The sequence below is a fragment of the Hemitrygon akajei genome, chromosome 12 (genome assembly GCF_048418815.1).
Source record: "Hemitrygon akajei chromosome 12, sHemAka1.3, whole genome shotgun sequence".
Lineage (NCBI taxonomy): Eukaryota > Metazoa > Chordata > Chondrichthyes > Myliobatiformes > Dasyatidae > Hemitrygon > Hemitrygon akajei.
Window position 1 is genome coordinate 114,056,760 of NC_133135.1, and position 19,712 is coordinate 114,076,471.

A 19,712-nucleotide genomic window follows, 5' to 3' on the forward strand; every position below is an offset into this window, starting at 1 on the left:
TCATTCAAGTTCACCCAGTTTCGTTTGGATGAATTTTATTTGGAGTTCGGGGTGTCACGGTCAAAGGGCCAGACGGCCGAACTCTCTCCGTTGTCCAAATATCCTTCCAGGTGAGGTGACACTTCACCTGTGAATCTTCCGGGGCTGCCTATTGTGTCCACTGCTCTCGATGCGGCCGCCTCTACACCGGTGACACCATCTCCTCTGCAGTTGTGTGAGGTAGGGTCGTTCTTTTTTGGGGGGTCGATGTTATTGTTCCCTTTTGTGTGGGAGGGGTGGGTTTTGGGGGTTGATGATCGGGATGCTGTTCTTTTTTATGCGGGGGGTGGGGTGGGAGTTTGATTTTTCTCTCTGAACGACTTTCATATTCTTACTTTGTTTCGTGGCTCTCTGGAGAAAAAAACTCAAGAGTTCTTTATAAATACATGCTTTGATAATAAGTTAACTTTTGAACTATCCTTCCCAATTTCCAAACATTCCCATTCCAATTCCCATTCGTCAACCCATCGCCTCCTCTTGTGCCAAGATGAGGCCACCCTCAGGGTCCAGGATCAGCACCTCATGTTCCGTCAGAGTACCACCCCCCCATTCTGATGGCATGAATATCGATTGCTCCTTCCAGTGAACAAATCTCTCCCCCTCCCCTTCCTCCCACTCCCTCTCTTCCTTTCTGACTTTTCACGTCCTCTCACCTGCTTATCACTTCTCTCTGGGTCCACTGCTCCATCCCTTTCTCCTATTCTCCACTCTCCTCTCCTATTAGACTCTATTTTCTTCTGCTCTTGAGCTTTCCCACCTACCTGGCTTCACCTATCACCTTCCAGCTAGACATTTCCGCAACCAGCCCGATTTTATTCAGATATTTCCCCCATTCCATCTCAGTTCTGAAGGAGGGTTCAACTAGAAACGTCGACTGTTGACATTTTTCGATAGATGCTGCCCAGCATTTCCGCCACCATTTTGTTTGTGTTGCTCTCTGGATTTCCAGCATCTGCAGACTGTCGTGTTTGTGATTTACTTCATCGTTGTCCCTCTCGCCTCCGGCGCTGGTGGCGCTGCATGGACCTCCGGCCACTGGTGGCGCTGCGGAGAACCTCCTGCTAAACGCATGCGCGGTGCCGACTGCAGCTGTTGCCGGAATGTTTCGTATTCGGGCGCGGTGAGTTAGGGGCCTTTCCCGGGGTTTTGTTAAAATGGTCCGGTTGCATTGGGAAAGGGCCGGGCCCGAGCTCTGCCGGACGGCTGGAGCAGGGGTGCAGTGCCAATTTTTTTTGGTGCCGGAACTGTACGATGGGTTATTGATAAGTTCGTGGCCTAAAGGCAGAAGGCCTAAAGTTATACAGCTCTCGGTACCTGCACGTGCAATTCAACTCTGAGTGATTATGCAGAAAATTTGAATTTAATAACTTTTGTGGTATTTCTGTTTCAGATAATTGAAAATTGCTAGGTCTTCTAAAATTGACTCTTTCCATCTTAGGCCACAAACTTATAAATCGCAGCTGGTATGTCACATACATTTCATTACTGGGCACCTTCCTTGCCCCATTCATGTAATGAGCAGGTACACAAATTGGGTGTGAAAGAATAGGGCTTTTTATAATGTCAAGTACTAAACCAAGATGAAAGAAATATATGAATTCCAGATCTCCACAGAAATATAGTGATAGTTAAGACATTAACAAGATTTTATCATATCAGTCCATTTCAGTGTATAACTAGTACAATTAAACATTTAATAATATAGCAAAGTATTGCATGGTTGCACTCACTAATTATCATAAAATATAATTATCAAGCATGGTAAGAAAAAGATGGTAATCGTGTATTTTACCAGTTTAAAAGTAATTATCTACTTATCAAATGCCACCAATGAGAAGTTTCACAATAATTACCACAAAGGTTCAGGCGTAATATGTGCTCGGGGGTCTGAAGTAACATATTCTGGTGTCTGAGCCATGATGTGACATACGGCTCAGGATTCCACTGAACTAGAGGAGGTCTGTGTGGTTTAACAAACATAACTGATCTATGAGAATCCTTGAGTGTTGTTGTTATCAAGTTCATGTGACTGAATCCTCTCTCACACTCAGCAGTACTAATAGGAATAACTTGTGAACAGCTCAGTAATGGGAATAAATCTTAGGGGATGTGGCTTTTTACGATCCTCCACATAATCTCTGAATGCATTTATTACGGAAGAAGAAGTAAGTTTAAACCTCTTACAGAAAGATGATATTGCAGCTTCTCCATAATTAGGCATTATTTCAGCAGGCCAGTTTTCTTTATCAAGGACACACATTTCATTGATCAGGGATTTATACATCCTTCGAGGTTTAGAAGTTTGAGAACCTTTCAAGGATGTTGCCGTGAAGATACGGTGCTGCAAATTGTTTATAAGCGTAGTAAGAAACTGTAGATAATTAATGGAGACAATTTTGTTTTTGCATGTTAAGGTAATTTCTTCAAACGTGCCCTTTTTAACTGTCTCTTGAGCTTCCAGACTTTTTGTACCAGGTTGCTCTTTGAGTCCATGCAGTGATCTTATGGTCCGTTGGATCAGTTTGTCTCCATAAACAATCATAGTAGTGCATTTCTGTAAACACTCTGACAGTAAACCAAGTTCATGCAACGTGTCATACGTCAGAGCTAAGTCCAATAGAAACTGTTCTGAAGAGTCTTTTCAACAGACCTTCATAGGTTTTTCAATCACTCCCAGATCTTGTTTCATCCTTCATTGCTTTTTGGAAATGAAAAAACAGTGCTTCATCATTTTGCCACACTGCAGAAATGAGCTAGCTATGCACCTGGTGCTCAGAACATGGCCTATTTTGTAAATTTGCTGTTCTAGTTGAGAGGCACATTCAGACAATTCCTTTTGATTTAGAGGTGATCGACTGTAAACAGAGTGCAATTTGTCCATAAACGATTGAAAATGATTTATTCCATGAACTTCTCTCACCGAATCACCGACTGCAAGTTCTGATCTGTGATTAAGACAGTGCCAAATTGTCACATTAGGGTAATGTTCTTTGAGAATTGTAGCAACACCAGATTTGACACCAAGCGTTATGCTTGCCCCATTACTAGCAAATGTTATAAGGCAAACACGAGGAAATCTGCAGGTGCTGGAAATTAAAACAACACACACAAAATGCTGGTGGAACACAGCAGGCCAGGCAGCATCTATAGGGAGAAGCAATGTCGACGTTTCGGGCCAAGACCCTTCGTTTGTTTATTTCCACAGAGTGGTGGGTAGCTGGTGCGCTCTGTCTGGGGTGATGGGAGACCCCAGCAGTCGCGTGATCCTGTTTGACCCTCCCATTTAACCGCAGATGTAACAATCACTTCACGCATGCTCACTGTCTCTGGATGGGCGGTGTTTTCCTTTCCGCTCAGTGCTGAAGTGGATCATCTGTGGGATTGGGAAAGTGCCCTTGCTTCCTGCATCTGGGACCTGGGGGTCGGGATGACTGTTTGCGGGCCGAAGATATCACTTTCCCATCGGTGAGTATTGAGACCGGTCCTGAGCGGGGAGATCTGATGTTGGCCGTGAGCCCTGAACTGTGGGCCAATTACTCATTTAGTACCCAGTTATCTGGGCTCATCAAAAATGTGTAGACTTCATTCAATCTGCATTGAATGATCCAAACCAGGAGCCCAGGCTGTCATCTATTTCCACAGAATTGAAATGGGAGACCCACCAACAGGTCATGTGAGGCTGTGTGCTGCAGATCTGCCCCGCCCTCTGCTTTGTGACGCAAGATCACGTGGTGTGTGTACACAGTCCCTGGGTGGGTGGTGATGCTTCCTCCATGTTGTGTTGGGAAATCTGATGTTGGCCACTGAGTCCCGTTAACTTGCTCCAACTCTCCTCGCTTCTTGAGGCTCCTCACATTTGTCCTTGAGCTTTATGGCTGTTGTGTCTTCTCCCCGATTAGGGTGGGTGAGAAAGGAGAATGTTCCAGGTTGTGGGGATCTTTGATTTCACTGCCTGCTGTACCGAGGGACTGGGAAGTCTAGGAGGGAGAATGGTTTCTGTGATGTGCTGATCTGTATCCAAAGATCTCTGTCGTTCCTCACAGTCATGGGCAGAGCAATTACCATGCAAGCGTGAAGTGTCTGGATGGGAAACTTTCTATACTGTGTTGATAAAAATTTGGTGAGGGTCAAAGTATAGATGGTAGATTTCTTATTGTTTGTTCTAACTTTGTCATTTTAGAATCTTTTATACAGTAGTATGTACTATAAATTCAGTATCTGTGTATTGCTGGAGGACCATCAGTGATTGTCCTTGATCCCTTCTCCCACCAGGTTCCATCTACTCATCCCTGCCCAACTGGGTCAACCTCCGTCCAGCCTGTATCCCACCGCCTCAATGTTATCTATCAGCAATCTTTCTTCTAACCTGTGTCTTCATTGTGAAGTGTTCTTTTGCACCTTTGGCCTCACTGAGTTACTTCCAGAATCGGTTTTTGTTAGCTGGAATGCCAGAGGGTCATCAGGTACCAGTTCTGATGTGCATTGGTGTGGAGGTGCTAGTTTTTGAACTCTGACTGGCTGACACACTGCAGCATTTCACTGTCAGCAAAGGGTACTGGGAGAGTTGATGCTTGGGCTATAATCCTGTGATCTACATTCCAGGCATATGGAACTGTTAGTGTTTTGGCTTTGACTTTGGTTAGTGCTTCTACAGATGGGGCTGGATGGTTGTTCTTCTACAATGAAGTAGAAATTTCGAGCAGCTGGACATTGGTTGTGGGGAAACCCTGGATTGCACTACCCAGTGTGAGATGCGGGGTTGATGTGTGAGACTGTCAGGGTCGGTGAGTGGCCGATTCAGCTGTGTAACTCTGTGAGGTTGGGTCCTGGGATATCACAGTTTTTGATCCAGGTAAAATGGACCCAGGGATTGAGCTGCTAGGGTTTATGAGGTGTTGAGTGAGTATTTCTGGTCTGGGATCAGATATTTGTTTCTGGAGTTCCTTTGGAAGCAATGACTGAGGAGAGGATGAGTTCCCATTCCATCCTCACAGGGAGAGGCTATGAGTAAATGGGCTGTTCCTTGTTTACACAGTAGAAACAGACCCGTGAGTTTGGTGTTCAAACTGTGTTTGGAAATTCCCCCCCTCACTGTCACCTGTCTGCCAATCGGTGGACATCAAGCAGAATCTCAAGTTACTGGAGATCTGCACTAAAATCTGAAAATGTTTGTAAAACCTGAATTGTAAAGTTTGTTCCTCTCCCCACAGCTGTTCCTTAACTGCTGAGCGTTTCTGGTAATTCCAGTTTCTTTTTATTACATTCACCCTGAAATGGTTTATATTTCCTGAAATAGACCTGTTTTAACCTGGTAATGGAGTGGCCTGTTCTGTGATAGTAGAACAGTAAAGAAAGCACAATATTTCCCTGTAAGTTATCCTGGTACCAGTTTTCTGTTATTCCTGGAAATGTGTTCAGTACAGTTGTTGCTAACGAGGTTTACATGAATAATCTCAGGAATGATCGGCTTTATGTATGAGGAGCATTTGATGATTCTGGACTTGTGCTTAATGGAGTTCAGAGGGACGGTGGGGGTTGTGGCGGGATGTATGGTTGTAAACCTACCAAATGCTGAAAAGCCTGGATACAGCGGACATGGAGAGGATGTTTCCATTTGACGGAGAGTCTGTGATCTGACAGCACAGTCTCAGAATAAAGATGCTTCCTTTTAAAACTGAGATGAGAAAAATTTTGGGGCAAAGAAATGTCTGATCTGTGGAATTTGTTGCCGTAGAGGTTGGTTGAGGTTGCCGTTTGGGTACATAAATGACAGAGATTAATATGTTCATGATTGCTAAGTAGCTTCAGGGTTACAGGAGGAAGGCAGGAATATAGTGTTGGAATAAAAATCAGCCATGGTTGAATGGTGGGGCAGACCAGATGGATCGAATCACCTAATTCTCTTCCTGTGTCTTATGTCTTACCATGACTCAATGATGGCTCCTTCTTATCCCATTTCGTTTTGTGACGTGTGAGGGAAAATAAAAGATTGTTCACTGAGATCATTATATCTGCCTTCAACATTTAAATTTCAGTGAGTTTTGTTCTTAGTAACATTAAGCAGAAATGTTTGGTCCTCCTTTCTATTGTTAATGCGCTTCATTATCTTTCATGTTAAAGTTAGACCTGGGGTAAGAGATTAATTGGAAGAAAAACCCCAACTGGAAGCAAACCACAACTGAAGACGGGGGAACAGCAACAAGTGAACCAGCCCAAGTATAGACAGCATCAACTGGAGAGGACCTATCTGACTCGGAGATTCCAGTGATTTAGTCAGGAGAAAGTTTGGTGAGTCTCACTTACTCAAACTCTGGTCCTTTAGAGATTACATACCTGTACACTGGAAAGTAGGAAACAGTTGGAGTGAGACTGAATGTGCCCAGAAGAACCAGTTATGCCTCTGTCAAACCCATCTGCAATCACTCAAGTTCTGGAAACGTGCTTCCAGCAGCCCAGCCCTTTAAAACCACTCCCATTCTGTGGAAGTCAAATTCAGATAAAGTCACTCAGAGACGGTATAAGTACAAACTCTTTATTCCATGCACCCGGGACTTACTCAGTTAGTCGCTCAAACAGGAACAGTCTATGACGACTAACTGACTAACAATTCCCCTTACACCACAGATATATCTGTCCAGATACCCCCCACACAAGACAGGCTGGAGCCAAAGTTATTTACTACATGAGAGCCTCTAAAGACAAGTTTCAAAATAGCCATAATGGCTTACACACACAGAACAGACTGAAGCTGTCCTATCTCTACGCACTAGTGCACAAGGAGTTAAGCATCCTGAAGCATCAGCTAGCTTTCCTCGAGAAGAAATATGGCTCAGCATGGTTTAGCACATCTGTTGATCATCAGTTTCTTTCAGAAAACCAGGCTGCTATTGTTTAATGAAGTGTTAACTCTTTTACGTACTTTATCATTCCTTCCTTTTGATTATTACATGATCAACAAAGCAGTAATTTTTTTTTACAGAGAAAGCGCCTGACTACAGCATTGACATCAGTGGGTAAAAACAGTGTACAACAGTAATTATAACAATGATATGTACAACTTTTAGGCCATAATGCAATATCATGCCCCACATGTTACCAGACAGGCCTTCGAAGACCACCATTTCAACGGTTCGGTGAACCCGTGTAAATCCTGCCCTACTTTCTTGATGCTGTCAGTCTCCTTGGCAATGTGCTCGTAGAGAGATGTAGTGTTAGTAGTGTTACGAACCCCGTAACTGGGTTACTTACCAGCAAAGATAGAGAGGTCCGTTGAAGTCTGATGGTACTATTTTTAACAGTATTTATTAGTAAAAATACACAAAAATAATATCAATGCAAACATACAGATAATATACGTCGTCAATACTAAATCTAAAAGTGCGGGTATAATAATAATCAATAAGAAATAAGCTCTATCGTTGTCTAGGGGATAATGTATTGTCCGATGGAAATATAAAAGTCACTCAGTTCATTCAGGTTGCAGCCTTTTGTTGGAGAGAGAGAGATTTTTAGAAACTTGCCGGCTTTCCTTTTTATGATTTCGATCCTTTGGAATTTTGTTGGTGTGGCCGTTCACTGGTGGCCTCTTCTTTAGCTAAGCCGTTCTTCCGTGGTAAGGCCGCCAATTCCCGGGCAAGGGAAAAGGACGCACGCGAGCCCCCCACTGGCTGTCGCTATTAAACGCTGTCACGGGATTTCTAGCATTTCTCCTGGTGTGTCTAAAGGGGTTGTTCCCCAGACCCTCTTTTATCCTTACTCATGGGGTCTCAGATGTCAATCAGGTTGGGATGATGCAATCCCTCAACCAGCCCACTCTGGTCGTCCCCTGAGGGCTTCAATAAATAGTACAGTACTCAATACACAATGGCCGTTATCCGTGGCTTTGTCTCACTGAGGCCAGGACACATTCCAAAACCTTGAGGATTCTCTCTCATTTCCTGGGTCCCAGACCCAAATTAATAGCGATCTTGCGATTCTCAAAAAGGAGAGGGCTACTTTGTACCCTTCAGCCCCTCAGAGTTGTGGCATATTCGTAACAGTAGACTCATCAGGGAGATAGGTGCAGCATTCTGTGTCAATAATAGCGCAAGTTCCCCCTTTCTCAGCTAGGATAAAATCTAAAGCCATACGATACTGCAGGACTGTTTGCCAGATTGCAATCATTTCAGTGGTTATTTCTGTTACTTGGGCCTGTGCTTCTGTCAGGGCCCCTGCAGTATTGTGGCCAGCTCCTCAAGTGCTGTAGCCAAATTGATTATCTCTCGTGAATTCTTGGCTACTCCATAGGAGAGAAAAGTGATAATCCAAAATCGCTCAGTCTCAGTTATTCCTCTCTGCTGCTGGTCACCTGTAAGTGTGGCCAGGATAAATGTTTCCCAGTATAGGAAGTTTCATTTGGTGGGGGCCTGAGATACCATCCCTCAAAACACTGACAGCCACAGTCACCTCTGACTGGACCACAGTTCCTCACCTCACTTCCCCCGGTTGTTAGTTGAGAAAACCCAGGCTGAGAGTTCTTCACTCTGGTTAAGCGGGATTACTGACATTGGAATCATAGTTTTACCATGTTGTGGAATTCTGGCACAAACCCAGTAGGCCCCTAGTTCTACCTGTTTGGCATCGGTGTGACAGAGAGACAGAAAGGTGTTAACATAGGGGCCACTGGATGTTAGGGTGAGCCCTCTCAAAGACGTAAACACGAACACCACTATCAAACTATATATTTTCCTTTAGTCCGACAGAGTCCTTCTACTCACTTCCTTCAGTAACATGTTTGCAGTCTGTTCGATGTATCCACCGAGATTGCCCATTCAGTTTCACAGCAGTGGGAGTGGTCAGTAACACCTGATATGGTCCTCTCCACTGAGGTCTGAGTTTCCCTCAATCCCAGTTCTTGATCAGGACAAAATTCCCAGGTTCTATGGTGGGATAGTCCCTCCTCTCTGCGGGGTAATTCGCTTCTTGGTAAGCCTGTTGTATCTGTGAATGTAATGCTTGGAGAATTTTGGTTAGTTGGCATATATATTTCCCCATCTCTTCCCCTGGGGTATGCATATACAATTTTGCTGGTAGACCTTCTGTGAGCAATGGTACTCAAGGTCTTCATCCCCAGAGTGTCCTCATGGACTGTCCAAAAATGATTTCAGTTGGTGACAACCCTGTTTTCCCCTGTGGGGTAACCCTCATGTGGAATAGGGCTAAAGGTAAGACCTTCAACCAAGTGAGTCCAGTCTCCGCTGTTAGTTTGGCCAATTTACTCTTCAGAGTGCCATTGGCTCTTTCCACTATACCAGTGGCCCGTGGGTGGTGTACACAGAGGAATTGTTGCTTGATAACTAGTTCGTTACATACCCCTTCATTTACTTTCGCCACAAAGTGTGGGCCATTGTCAGAGCTCTGCATCTCTGGCAGGCCGTACCTGGGAGTTATTTCCCGTAATAATACTTTCACAACAGTCATAGCAGTATTATTGGTAGTTGGAATAGCTTCAATCCATCTACTAAACACATCTATAATAACTAAGCTGTATTTATAGCAATGTACTCTAGGCAGTACAATAAAATCAACTTGTAGACACGAAAAAGGTCCACCTGTCAAGGGAGTCTTACCCGGTGTTCGGGTACAGATTACCAACCATTCCCTCTCCCAGGTGTGTACAATTATGTATATAATTAACCAATATTGGTAAAAAACTGTGTAGGAACACAAACCTGTCCCGCTGGAGTGATCCAAAAACCTAGGTTGGGGTCCTTCTGGCACCCCATCTGGGACTACAGTTTGCGCTCCTCCTCAGAGATGTCCCCCTGAAAAGTACATACCTCTCGCATGTCTGGCAAACCCGTTCTGCTTAAGTCACGGAAGGTTGCTTGACGGGAATCCGAGGGGATGACAACTACCGAGGATTGTGCCGCACTTTTCACCGTCTTATTTGCTAAAGCATTGGCTTTAGTGACCCAGTCGAAAATGCGGGTGTGGGCTGCACATTTAATAATACCCAAAACTCGCATTAGGGTTAAGTTGTTTACAAAGATGGCATTACTAATGGGGTGGCCAGAGGAAGTCAGGAATTTCCATGTTCCCAGAGATCCCATAGTCATGTACAATTCCAAATGCATAGCGGGAGTCTGTGTAAACATTTGCACTTTTGGCTAGGATACAGGCACGAGTCAAATCAAACAGCTCAGCCTTCTGGGCAGAGACAGCTGCTTCAAAAGAAGCCTGCTCAATTACTTCACTGTCCGTCAATATCCCATAGACAGAATATCGTTTTCCTGTTGGATCTGCAAAAGAGCTTCCATCCTCGTAAAATGTTGCTTCGGGTTGAGGGGGTATTGCGTAAGGGATGGGAGAGTCTGTCCTTTCACGGTGATCCAGATGGGGGTTGTTGGTGCAGCCGACTTCATGGCCTGAAATTGCCCAGAGATAGGGTACAACGTCTTAGGTTCGGTCAATATTAAAAGAATGTCTTACCAGATGTCCTGTCTTCATCTCAGACTCCTTCCAGTATCGGAATTGTCCGGTGGCTAAGTCTTACCAGTCTCCCTTGGTGCTGGAAGCTTGTTTCATCAGGGTGTAGGCAAGGAACCCTAGGCTCTTTGGCTTGAACCCAGGGCAAACCCTAACGGTGGTATGGGGAACCACCAGTCCTGTCTGTTGCCAAAGGAATTCCAGAACTTTGGCCAGTAATGCACTGCCCTCTCTACCTTTAACCTCTCCAATCGCTGTAACGTGGAACTTCTGTCCCTCGAAGGCTGCATAATATTGGCTTTTCTCAGTTCAGCACCCCGTCACATGAGGGTTGGCCGCTGGCGGAAGGAGTTCAAACGTAGTGGAGTCCAGATTAACTGCCCACCACCGGGGGGGGGGGGTGGTCAGAAACTGGGGAAGCTGGCTATGCGAGTACGTGCGTTCCGTGCCTTCGAACCCAGACAGAGTGATTGTAGTGTCTGATAGCTGGAATCCCTTTTCCGATACTATTTCCTGATCGAGAGTGTTTGTGGTTGCCCCTATATCAATCATAAACTGAATTGGAAGCCCCGCAAATTGCAACATTACATTGGGCTCTTCCTGAGGTGTGGTACTCATGGTAGGAAGCTTCCTTGCCTGTCAATTTCTAAACAGGTCGTTGTCCCCACTTGTCCTTTAGTAGGTTTTTGTTCCCATTTCTGAACCCCAGATATAGCCCACTTGCATCCTCCTTCCAGCTGAACATATTCACCTTTAATCTCAGTTCCCTTCAGGGTTGATTGGGATTCGATAGCCGGGTCCCAATAATATGTCAAAGCTCGTCACATTTGATTTCAGTCATTGTCAGGCCAATCCATATTATTTGTTTTAATCATGTTGGCTACCTTAGTTGGTAAGCATTGGAGCAATAAGGCATTAAACTGGGGGGACAGATTCCCATCATTAAAGGCTTGGTCTCTTGTGAAAGTGCTGCAACAGGCCACAAATTGCTCCCAATAGTCGGGTCCCAATTCCAGGTTTAGGTTTGCATTCACGTACTTTAGTGATGTTCACAGGTTGCCGTAAAGCCCTTTCCAAGGCTTGAATCTGGTCTGACTGTTCATTCTCATTATGGTTTCCTGCCTGTAACTCCTGATAGGTTGGTGTCTCAATTCTGCCTTCCATTTCCGTCCCTCATCAGCTGAGAGAATCATGCAGTAGAGACCGAATAAATCTTGTACTGCGGACATACTGAACAAACTGTGCTGTGTTTCCTTTTCTGTCTGTGGCCTGATTCATGATCATTATCATTTCTTGAGGCTTCCAGGATACATACACAGGAATCACTGAGGGCTGTCCCTCCTCCTGCTCGTGGATTGGGCAGCATTTGGATGGGCAGTTGTCTTGGTGGAGACATTAACTCTGGGGTTTTATTGGATTCTGCCCTCCCTGTCTCGGAATAATCCTCGGTATTCCCTTTTGGATCTCAGGGTATAGGGACCTCCCCTTCCCTGCCACTGCTGTTTTACTCGAGCGGCCACTGTATCTGAGTACTGGGAGGATTGGGGTTCGGGGGCACTGGGTACACTTGGCCCCTGGTAAGGTGGAGTGGGGGGGGTAAGGTGGGCGCCCACTTCTCATCACGTTCACTGTCCTCAAACAGGGTCGGTATGCCAGACATGGATTCGGGATCCCTTGTTTCCCTATCCGCTAGAACTTTGGACTGATGTTCCTGCCCTTCTCTCCTATCTAGCCTGCCCTTAATTTGCTTACATTGTTCTTCTTGCTGTCGTTTTCAGCGCCCATCCACCCATTCACGTTCCGCTTTTAGTGTTTCCCAACCTTTGGAGTTCCTTCTGCAGTACCTCTATCCCTTTGTCACATGCATTATTCCTCCAACTTGCTAATAATATACTGTTCCACTTTACTTCTGCCTTTTCCTTCCATTCCCTTTTCAACAATTTCCACAGTTCTTTTTCCACATCAAATTTACTGCTTGTTTTCATGAGGTATAACCCAGGTGCCCCGTGCAGTGGCCACATTTTGTTCCCCAATTTCTTATTCAGCGCTGCACTCAACATTCGCAAATCTTTTTCCTTGTCTGGAAAACTCTCACACATATTGTGTCGGGCTGTTCCTGGCCCACTCGTATCAATCAACTGCAATTGACCCATGTTCTCTAAGTAATTTACCCGGCACAAATCCTCTTGCTTAATTAACAGTCAGATAAATTTACTCTGCTGGCACCTCCTGCCCACTTCATAAATTTACCCGGCTGACACCTCCTGCTCAATTAATAAATTTACTCGGCACATCTGCCTCCTGCCCACTTAGTAAAATTTTGCCTGCCTTATATGAGTCTCCCGACAGATTCTTTCCCAATCCTGTCAAGGTATTTAATCAGCCTTGGACAAGGGACTGTACCTCCAAAGGAACTAACAGAGATTGACAAAAGGTAAAATACCTTTTGGGCGCCTGGTCGGTCCCCGCAGTCCCCAGAGTGGTCCAGCTGCATACTCAGCCTGTCTGCTTGGGATCCTGTTCGTGATGCTGAATGTTAAAGTTGAATCTGAATAAAACTCGGGAGACCAGATTCTTAACATCACCAGAGTTTATTGCGCATTCTCCTACAGGAGTTTGAGACCCAGTGGTCAAAGGGAAGGCACGTAAGCACTGCCACCATCTGACAAGTGGACTGACTTAGTCAGGTTACAGACATATATTTATACATGGTGAGCCCCATAAATTACTATTGCAAGATATTATTTGAACTGGTTAGTCCACCAAGTCTGTTGGTGCAAAACTTAATTACTTTGATAAGAGAGTTAGCCAAATCAAGGTTTTAACTACAGGTGGATGTACTGTCCAGTCCTTATCAGTTATTCCCTTTGCAAGGCCCTGACTTAATTACATTCCTGTTCTTATCGGCGAGTCCTCCTCCCTTTACTCAAATGAGGGTACAATGTATAATGTTATCAACTAACGAGGTTACAATGTATAATGTTATCAGCTCTCAATGTGTCTCTCTGCAAGCCGCAGAGCTGGTAATGAGCCTTTCTTACCGAACCGCTGAAGACAGAGTTTTCTTCAGTTCAAAAATTCCTATTCAGTCTCAATTAATTTTTTAGCCAGAGGTTATGTAGGTTCAAAATGATTTTTTAAAATATCCTCAATTCCTCACCAGAATCCGTTGGTCCTTTTGCTGTGTTTCCGTTCCTTGGATGGTAGCAGCACGAACTGTTTGCGGTTGTGGTGAATATCCTTTGGGCCCTTTTTTACACACCTGTCTCTGTAAATGTCCTGAACAGTGGGAAGTTCACATCTACAGATGCGCTGGGCTGTCTGCACCACTCTCTGCAGAGTCCTGTGATTAAGGGAAGTACAGTTCCCATACCAGGCAGTCATGCAGCCAGTCAGGATGCTCTCAATTGTGTCCTTTTGGAAGTTCTTAGGATTTGGGGCCCCATCCCAAACTTCTTCAACCATCTGAGGTGAAAGAGGTGCTGCTGGGCTCTTTTCACAACACAGCTGATATGTACAGATAATGTGACATTTATGCCGAGGAGCTTAAAGCTGTTCACCCTCTCAACCCCAGATATATTGATGTCAACAGGGGTTAGCCTGTCTCCATTACTCCTGTAATCCACAATCAGCTCCTTTGTTTTTGTGACAATGAGGGAGAGTTTGTTTTCTTGACACCAGTCAGATGTTGTTCAGACCGATAGAGTCAGCAATAAAATGGTTGAGCATGGTGCGATGAATGTGCTGAGCTATGTATATCACAATGCAAGAACCATCATAGGAAAGCCAGATGAGCTCAGGACAGGGAATTATGATATTGTAGCCATTATTGGGACTTGTTTGCACCCTACAGTCTGAGGGATTCAGGGGAACAAATTTGTAGAGAGATCGCAGACCATGCCAAGAAACAAAGGTTGTTTCAGTAAGTGATTTTAACTTTCCAGATGTTGTCTGGGACTCCCATACTGTAAAAGGACTAGATGGGGTAGAGTTTGTCAAATGTGCCCTTAATCAGTACATAGAATTCCCAACGTAGAAGTGTGCAATAAACTGTTTGGAAATGATTCAGGGCCGGTGACAGAAATTAGTGATCATAATCCCATGAGATTCAAAGTAAATGTGGAAAAAAAGAGGTCTAGACCACGGGTTGAGATTCTAAATTGGAGAAAGGTCAATTTTGATGGTTTCAGAAAGGATCTGAGAAGTGTGGTTTGGGACTGGCTGTTTTCTGGCAGAAGAGTACTTGTAAGTGGGAGGCCTTCTGAAGTGAAATTTTGAGGGTGTAGAGTTTGTATGTGCCTGCCAAAATAAAAGCTGAAAGGTAACTGGTGCAGGAAACCTTGGTTTTCAAGAGATATTGAGGCCCCGGATATTTTGTTCCTCAAAATGCCTCAGAATGTTGGCTGCTACCAAGACATATTAATGACTACAATATCATGATTCCATGCCCTTAGCTCATCTGACTTATTTTTAAGTTATCTTCTGTTGATTTCTAAAAGATTCCCTATAGTTTTTGCTCTTTTCCTTGCCCTCTCTTTGGCTTTTATGTAGACTTTGGCTTCTCATTTCAGCCATGGTTGTGTCCTCCCGCCTTTCCAATGTTTCCAACTCTTTGGGATGTATCGATCACTCAGTTCCTGAATTGCTCCCAGAAACTCCAACCATTGCTGCTCTGTTGTCGCTCCTACCTTCTCCCTTCCAAACAAGTTTGGCCAGCTTCTCTGTCATGGAATCATGGAGAAGTTCAGTACAGACACAGGCTATTTCGCCCATCTAGTCACTGCCGAAAACATATTTAAGCTATCTAATGCAACTACCTGCACCAGGACCATCGCCCTCCATACCCCTACCATCCAGGTTCCCATCCAAACTTCTTTTAAATGGTGAAACTGAGCTCATATTCACCACTTGTGCTGGCATCTCATTCCACACACTCACGACCACTTCAGTAAAGAGCTTTTCCAAATGTTCCCGTTAAACTTTCACCATACCCATGACCTCTGGTTGTCATCCCACCCAACCTCAGTGGAAAAAACTACTAGCATTTACCCTATCTGTACCCTCATAATTTTTGAATACTTCTAACAAATCCGCAAAGCAATTTATATTTTCCTTGTTTATGTTTAGAGCCTTTTTTGGGTGTATAAGATGATGTGGGGCATTGATCATGTGGATAGCCAGAGATTTTTATCCCAGGGCTGAAATGGCTAACACAAGGGGGCATAGTTTTAAGGTGCTTGGAAATAAATACCGAGGGGATGTCAGGGGTAAGTTTTTTACACAGAGAGTGGTGGGTGTGTGGAATGCACTGCCGGCTTTTTGAGAGTGTTTCAGTTACTGTGGGGCCAGGAACCCATGCAGCTCAGTGGGAACAGGGAATAATACCAATGGAGAGAGTCAAACTGAGCCAAGTTGCAGATTGATGATGGCAGAAATGCCCCATTCTTATAGAGACAGGAAGAGCACCAGAGAATTTGATGGCCAGTTAAAAGATGATTTCTCTCTCCAACTTGGGTTGAACTTCACTGTAACAGTGTGATGCCAGATCACATCTTGACAACTCAAGTGATCTCTTCTGAAATGTTGTCCTACACCCATTGATGGATTTTGTAAATCTTTTTACAGGTTAAAAATGACAAGGAATTTGTCTACGGGAATCTCGAACAGAACACACCAGTTTTGCTGTCTCAGTCCAGATATTTAAGAAGTGGAGCAAGGGATTCAATCAATCATCCTTCCTGCTCAGACTGTGGGGAGGGATTCACTCGATCATCTGACTGACTGGCGTGCCTGTCATTTTACACAGAGGGGAATGCATTCATCTGCTCAGACAGTGGGAATGGATTCAGTCGGTCATTTCAACTGAAGGTACATCAGGAAGTTCACACTGGGCAAGACCATTCACCTGTTCTGTGTGTGAGAAAGGATTCAGCCGATCATCCCACCTGTGGACACACCAGTCAGTTCACACTGGGCAGAGGCTGGTCATCTGTGGAATTTGTGGGGAAGGATTCACTCGGTCACCTGACCTAATGGCTCACCAGCGAGTTCACACTGGGAAGCGGCCGTTCACCTGCTCGGACTGTGGGAAGGGATTCACTTGCTCATCTAAGCTGAAGGTACATCAGCGAGTTCACACCGGAGAGAGGCCGTTCACCTGCTCGGACTGTGGGAAGGGATTCACTTGCTCATCCCAACTGAAAAAACACCAGTCTGTTCACACTGGGCAGAGGCCATTCACCTGCTCAGACTGTGGGAAGGGATTCACTTTGTCATCTCACCTACTGAGACACCAGTCAGTTCACACTGGGGAGCAGCCATTCACCTGCTTGGACTGTGGGAAGGGATTCACTGAATCATCTCAACTGAAGGTACATCAGCGAGTTCATACTGGAGAGAGGCCATTCATTTGCTCAGTCTGTGGGAAGGGATTCACTCAGTCATCTCATCTGAAGGTACATCAGCGAATTCACACCGGAGAGAGGCCGTTTACCTGCTCAGACTGTGGGAAGGGTTTCACTGAATCATCTCAACTGAAGGTACATCAGCGAGTTCACACCGGAGAGAGGCCGTTTACCTGCTCAGACTGTGGGAAGGGTTTCACTGAATCATCTCAACTGAAGGTACATCAGCGAGTTCACACCGGAGAGAGGCCGTTCACCTGCTCAGACTGCGGGAAGGGATTCACTCGGTCATCTCATCTGAAGGTACACCAGCGAGTTCACACTGGAGAGAGGCCGTTCACCTGCTCAGACTGTGGGAAGAAATTCACTCAGTCATCCGAACTTAAGGTACATCAGCGAGTTCACACTGGGGAGAGGCCATTCACCTGCTCAGACTGTGGTAAAGGATTCACTCAGTCATCTCAACTGAAGGTACATCAGCGAGTTCACACTGGAGAGAAGCCATTCACCTGCTCAGACTGTGGGAAGGGATTCACACAGTTAGGTAGCCTACAAGCACATCTGTCAGTTCACATTGGGGAGAGGCCATACACCTGCTCAGACTGTCGTAAGGAATTCACTTCGTCATCTCAACTGAAGGTACATCAGCGAGTTCACACTGGAGAGAGGCCGTTCAGCTGTTCAGACTGTGGGAAGAGATTCATTCAGTCATCCGAACTTAAGGTACATCAGCGAGTTCACACTGGGGAGAGGCCATTCACCTGCTCAGATTGTGGTAAAGGATTCGCTCAGTCATCTCAACTGAAGGTACATCAGCGAGTTCACACTGGAGAGAAGCCGTTCACCTGCTCAGACTGTGGGAAGGGATTCACACAGTTCGGTAGCCTACAAGCACACCAGTCAGTTCACATTGGGGAGAGGCCATTCACCTGCTCAGACTGTGGGAAGGGATTCACTTCGTCATCTCATCTGAAGGTACATCAGCGAGTTCACACTGGGGAGAAGCCATTCACCTGCTCAGACTGTGGGAAAGGATTCACTCAGTCATCTCAACTGAAGGTACATCAGCGAGTTCACACTGGAGAGAAGCCGTTCACCTGCTCAGACTGTGGGAAGGGATTCATTTCTTCAACTCATCTGAAAGTACATCAGCGAATTCACACTGGAGAGAAGCTGTTCACCTGCTCAGAATGTGGGAAAGGATTCACTCAGTCATCTCATCTACTGACACACCAATCAGTTCACACTGGGAAGAGGCCATTCACCTGCTCAGTCTGTGGGAAGGGATTCACTCTGTCATCTCATCTACTTACACACCAGCGAGTTCACACTGAGTAGAGGTCGATCTCCTGCGCAGACTTTGGGAAGATTCTCTCAACCAAATATGCATCATTGTGTTCACACTGGGGAGAGGCCGTTCTCTTGCTGCGAATGTGGGAAGTGATTCTCTCAGTCATCTAACCTTATCTACCTCTCGCTTCAGCTAGCAGCTTAATATAGGAGGTGATAGCTCCCCCAGCCCGGCCCAACTTAAGCAATCTTGTTTGGGTGGATGCTGCATGATGTTACTAATCAGTACCCCAAAATAACAGACAGTACACAATATGTAATTAAACGATTGAGATTTATAATTCTTACTTTGACTATAGGGTTAGTAAAGAAAACAAAAAAAAAGAAAAAGGGCCCACTTTCTTCATTTGCATCTTCTCATCTCTCCCCGGCAAAAGACCACGATAATCTCTCTTCCAGACGCACAAGAAAGAACATTTCTCTCATTGGATAGTCCCGCACTCCAAAACTCTGTTATCTCTAGTCGTAACCTAGACATTGCTGCTACAGAGAAGCCATTATCTAAGCAGTGAAACGTCACAGAGAGGCCATTACATCAGCATGTTATACTTGTGTCACACTACTGAGTTCACACTGGGGAGAAAGTTTCAATAAGCTGCATGCTGGATATTTGTCCATCGCCACTGCTGAATGCTATTTCGAGAGTGACTGTCGGTGCTTAACTCTGCAATTATTGCTGCTGCTCACCACACCCAGTTCTGCACCCTGGTCACTGGGCATGGGAGGAGTTTCTTTTGCTGCACATTCACCTGTATTGGCACTGGAGTTTAATATTCTGCATCTGTGATAAATAAATCAGTTCTATTTTAAACTCCATATTTGGTACTTAGTGAATTTATAACACAACTAGTGTACTCAGGCCTGCTGGATCCGGCCAGTGATTCTGTTCCATGACAGTTCTTTTAAATCCTCCCCTGTTGTTCCCCTCTCGCTCTCTCTGTGGGATGGGTTCCAGTCACCACTCTGTGGGTGAAGAGCTTTTACTTGAATTTTTTGCAGACTGAAGAAGTCGAGCTGACTGCAGTTCTGTCTGAGATGTTCTTCGCCCCTCAAATCTCTGGGCTGAGGAAGAATGGCATTGGGAGTTAACCTCCTTATTCAGGGCTCATTTCCACATTATGGGTCATTTTCCCTGCTTCTAAAGGGTTGTTAGAAAACACCACTGTCCGAAGACTGCAAACAGAACGGGAAACTATTAGTTGGATGTTCAATGAAGCAGGGTCAGAAACCAGAGGCGGGTCTGCACAGGTCAGAGTTTCGGGCTCCGGATGAAGGTCAGGATAAGAATGTATGATGAGGAGAAGGGAATCAGCAGCGGGGCGTGACTACAGATGTCAGAGTAGCAACATTTTTGAAGCTGATTTACAGGGAAAATTATTCGGATGCCTGACCGATGACGCAAGTAATACCTGTGGTGGAGTGCCCCATTGGTCGAGGAACATGTGTGTGTTG

General features: G+C 45.2%; 1 protein-coding gene across 5 annotated transcripts; it reads left to right on the plus strand.

The window, feature by feature from the left end:
- The first annotated feature begins 1,112 nt into the window (after window positions 1–1,112).
- On the plus strand, window positions 1,113–19,074 carry LOC140737398 (uncharacterized). Of its 5 annotated transcripts, none has more exons than XM_073063882.1 (3): window positions 1,113–1,159; window positions 6,160–6,327; window positions 16,132–19,074. In XM_073063882.1, exon 3 carries the CDS (start codon window positions 16,539–16,541, stop codon window positions 18,246–18,248), a length of 1,710 nt encoding a protein of 569 aa, XP_072919983.1. In that variant the 5' UTR covers window positions 1,113–1,159; window positions 6,160–6,327; window positions 16,132–16,538; the 3' UTR covers window positions 18,249–19,074. The 5 variants fall into 5 exon arrangements, with proteins under 5 accessions (XP_072919983.1, XP_072919984.1, XP_072919987.1 ...); XM_073063883.1 differs by having other exon boundaries at window positions 1,116–1,159; window positions 6,164–6,327; XM_073063886.1 differs by lacking the exon at window positions 1,113–1,159 and adding an exon at window positions 1,485–1,502.
- The last annotated feature ends 638 nt before the right edge of the window (window positions 19,075–19,712 follow it).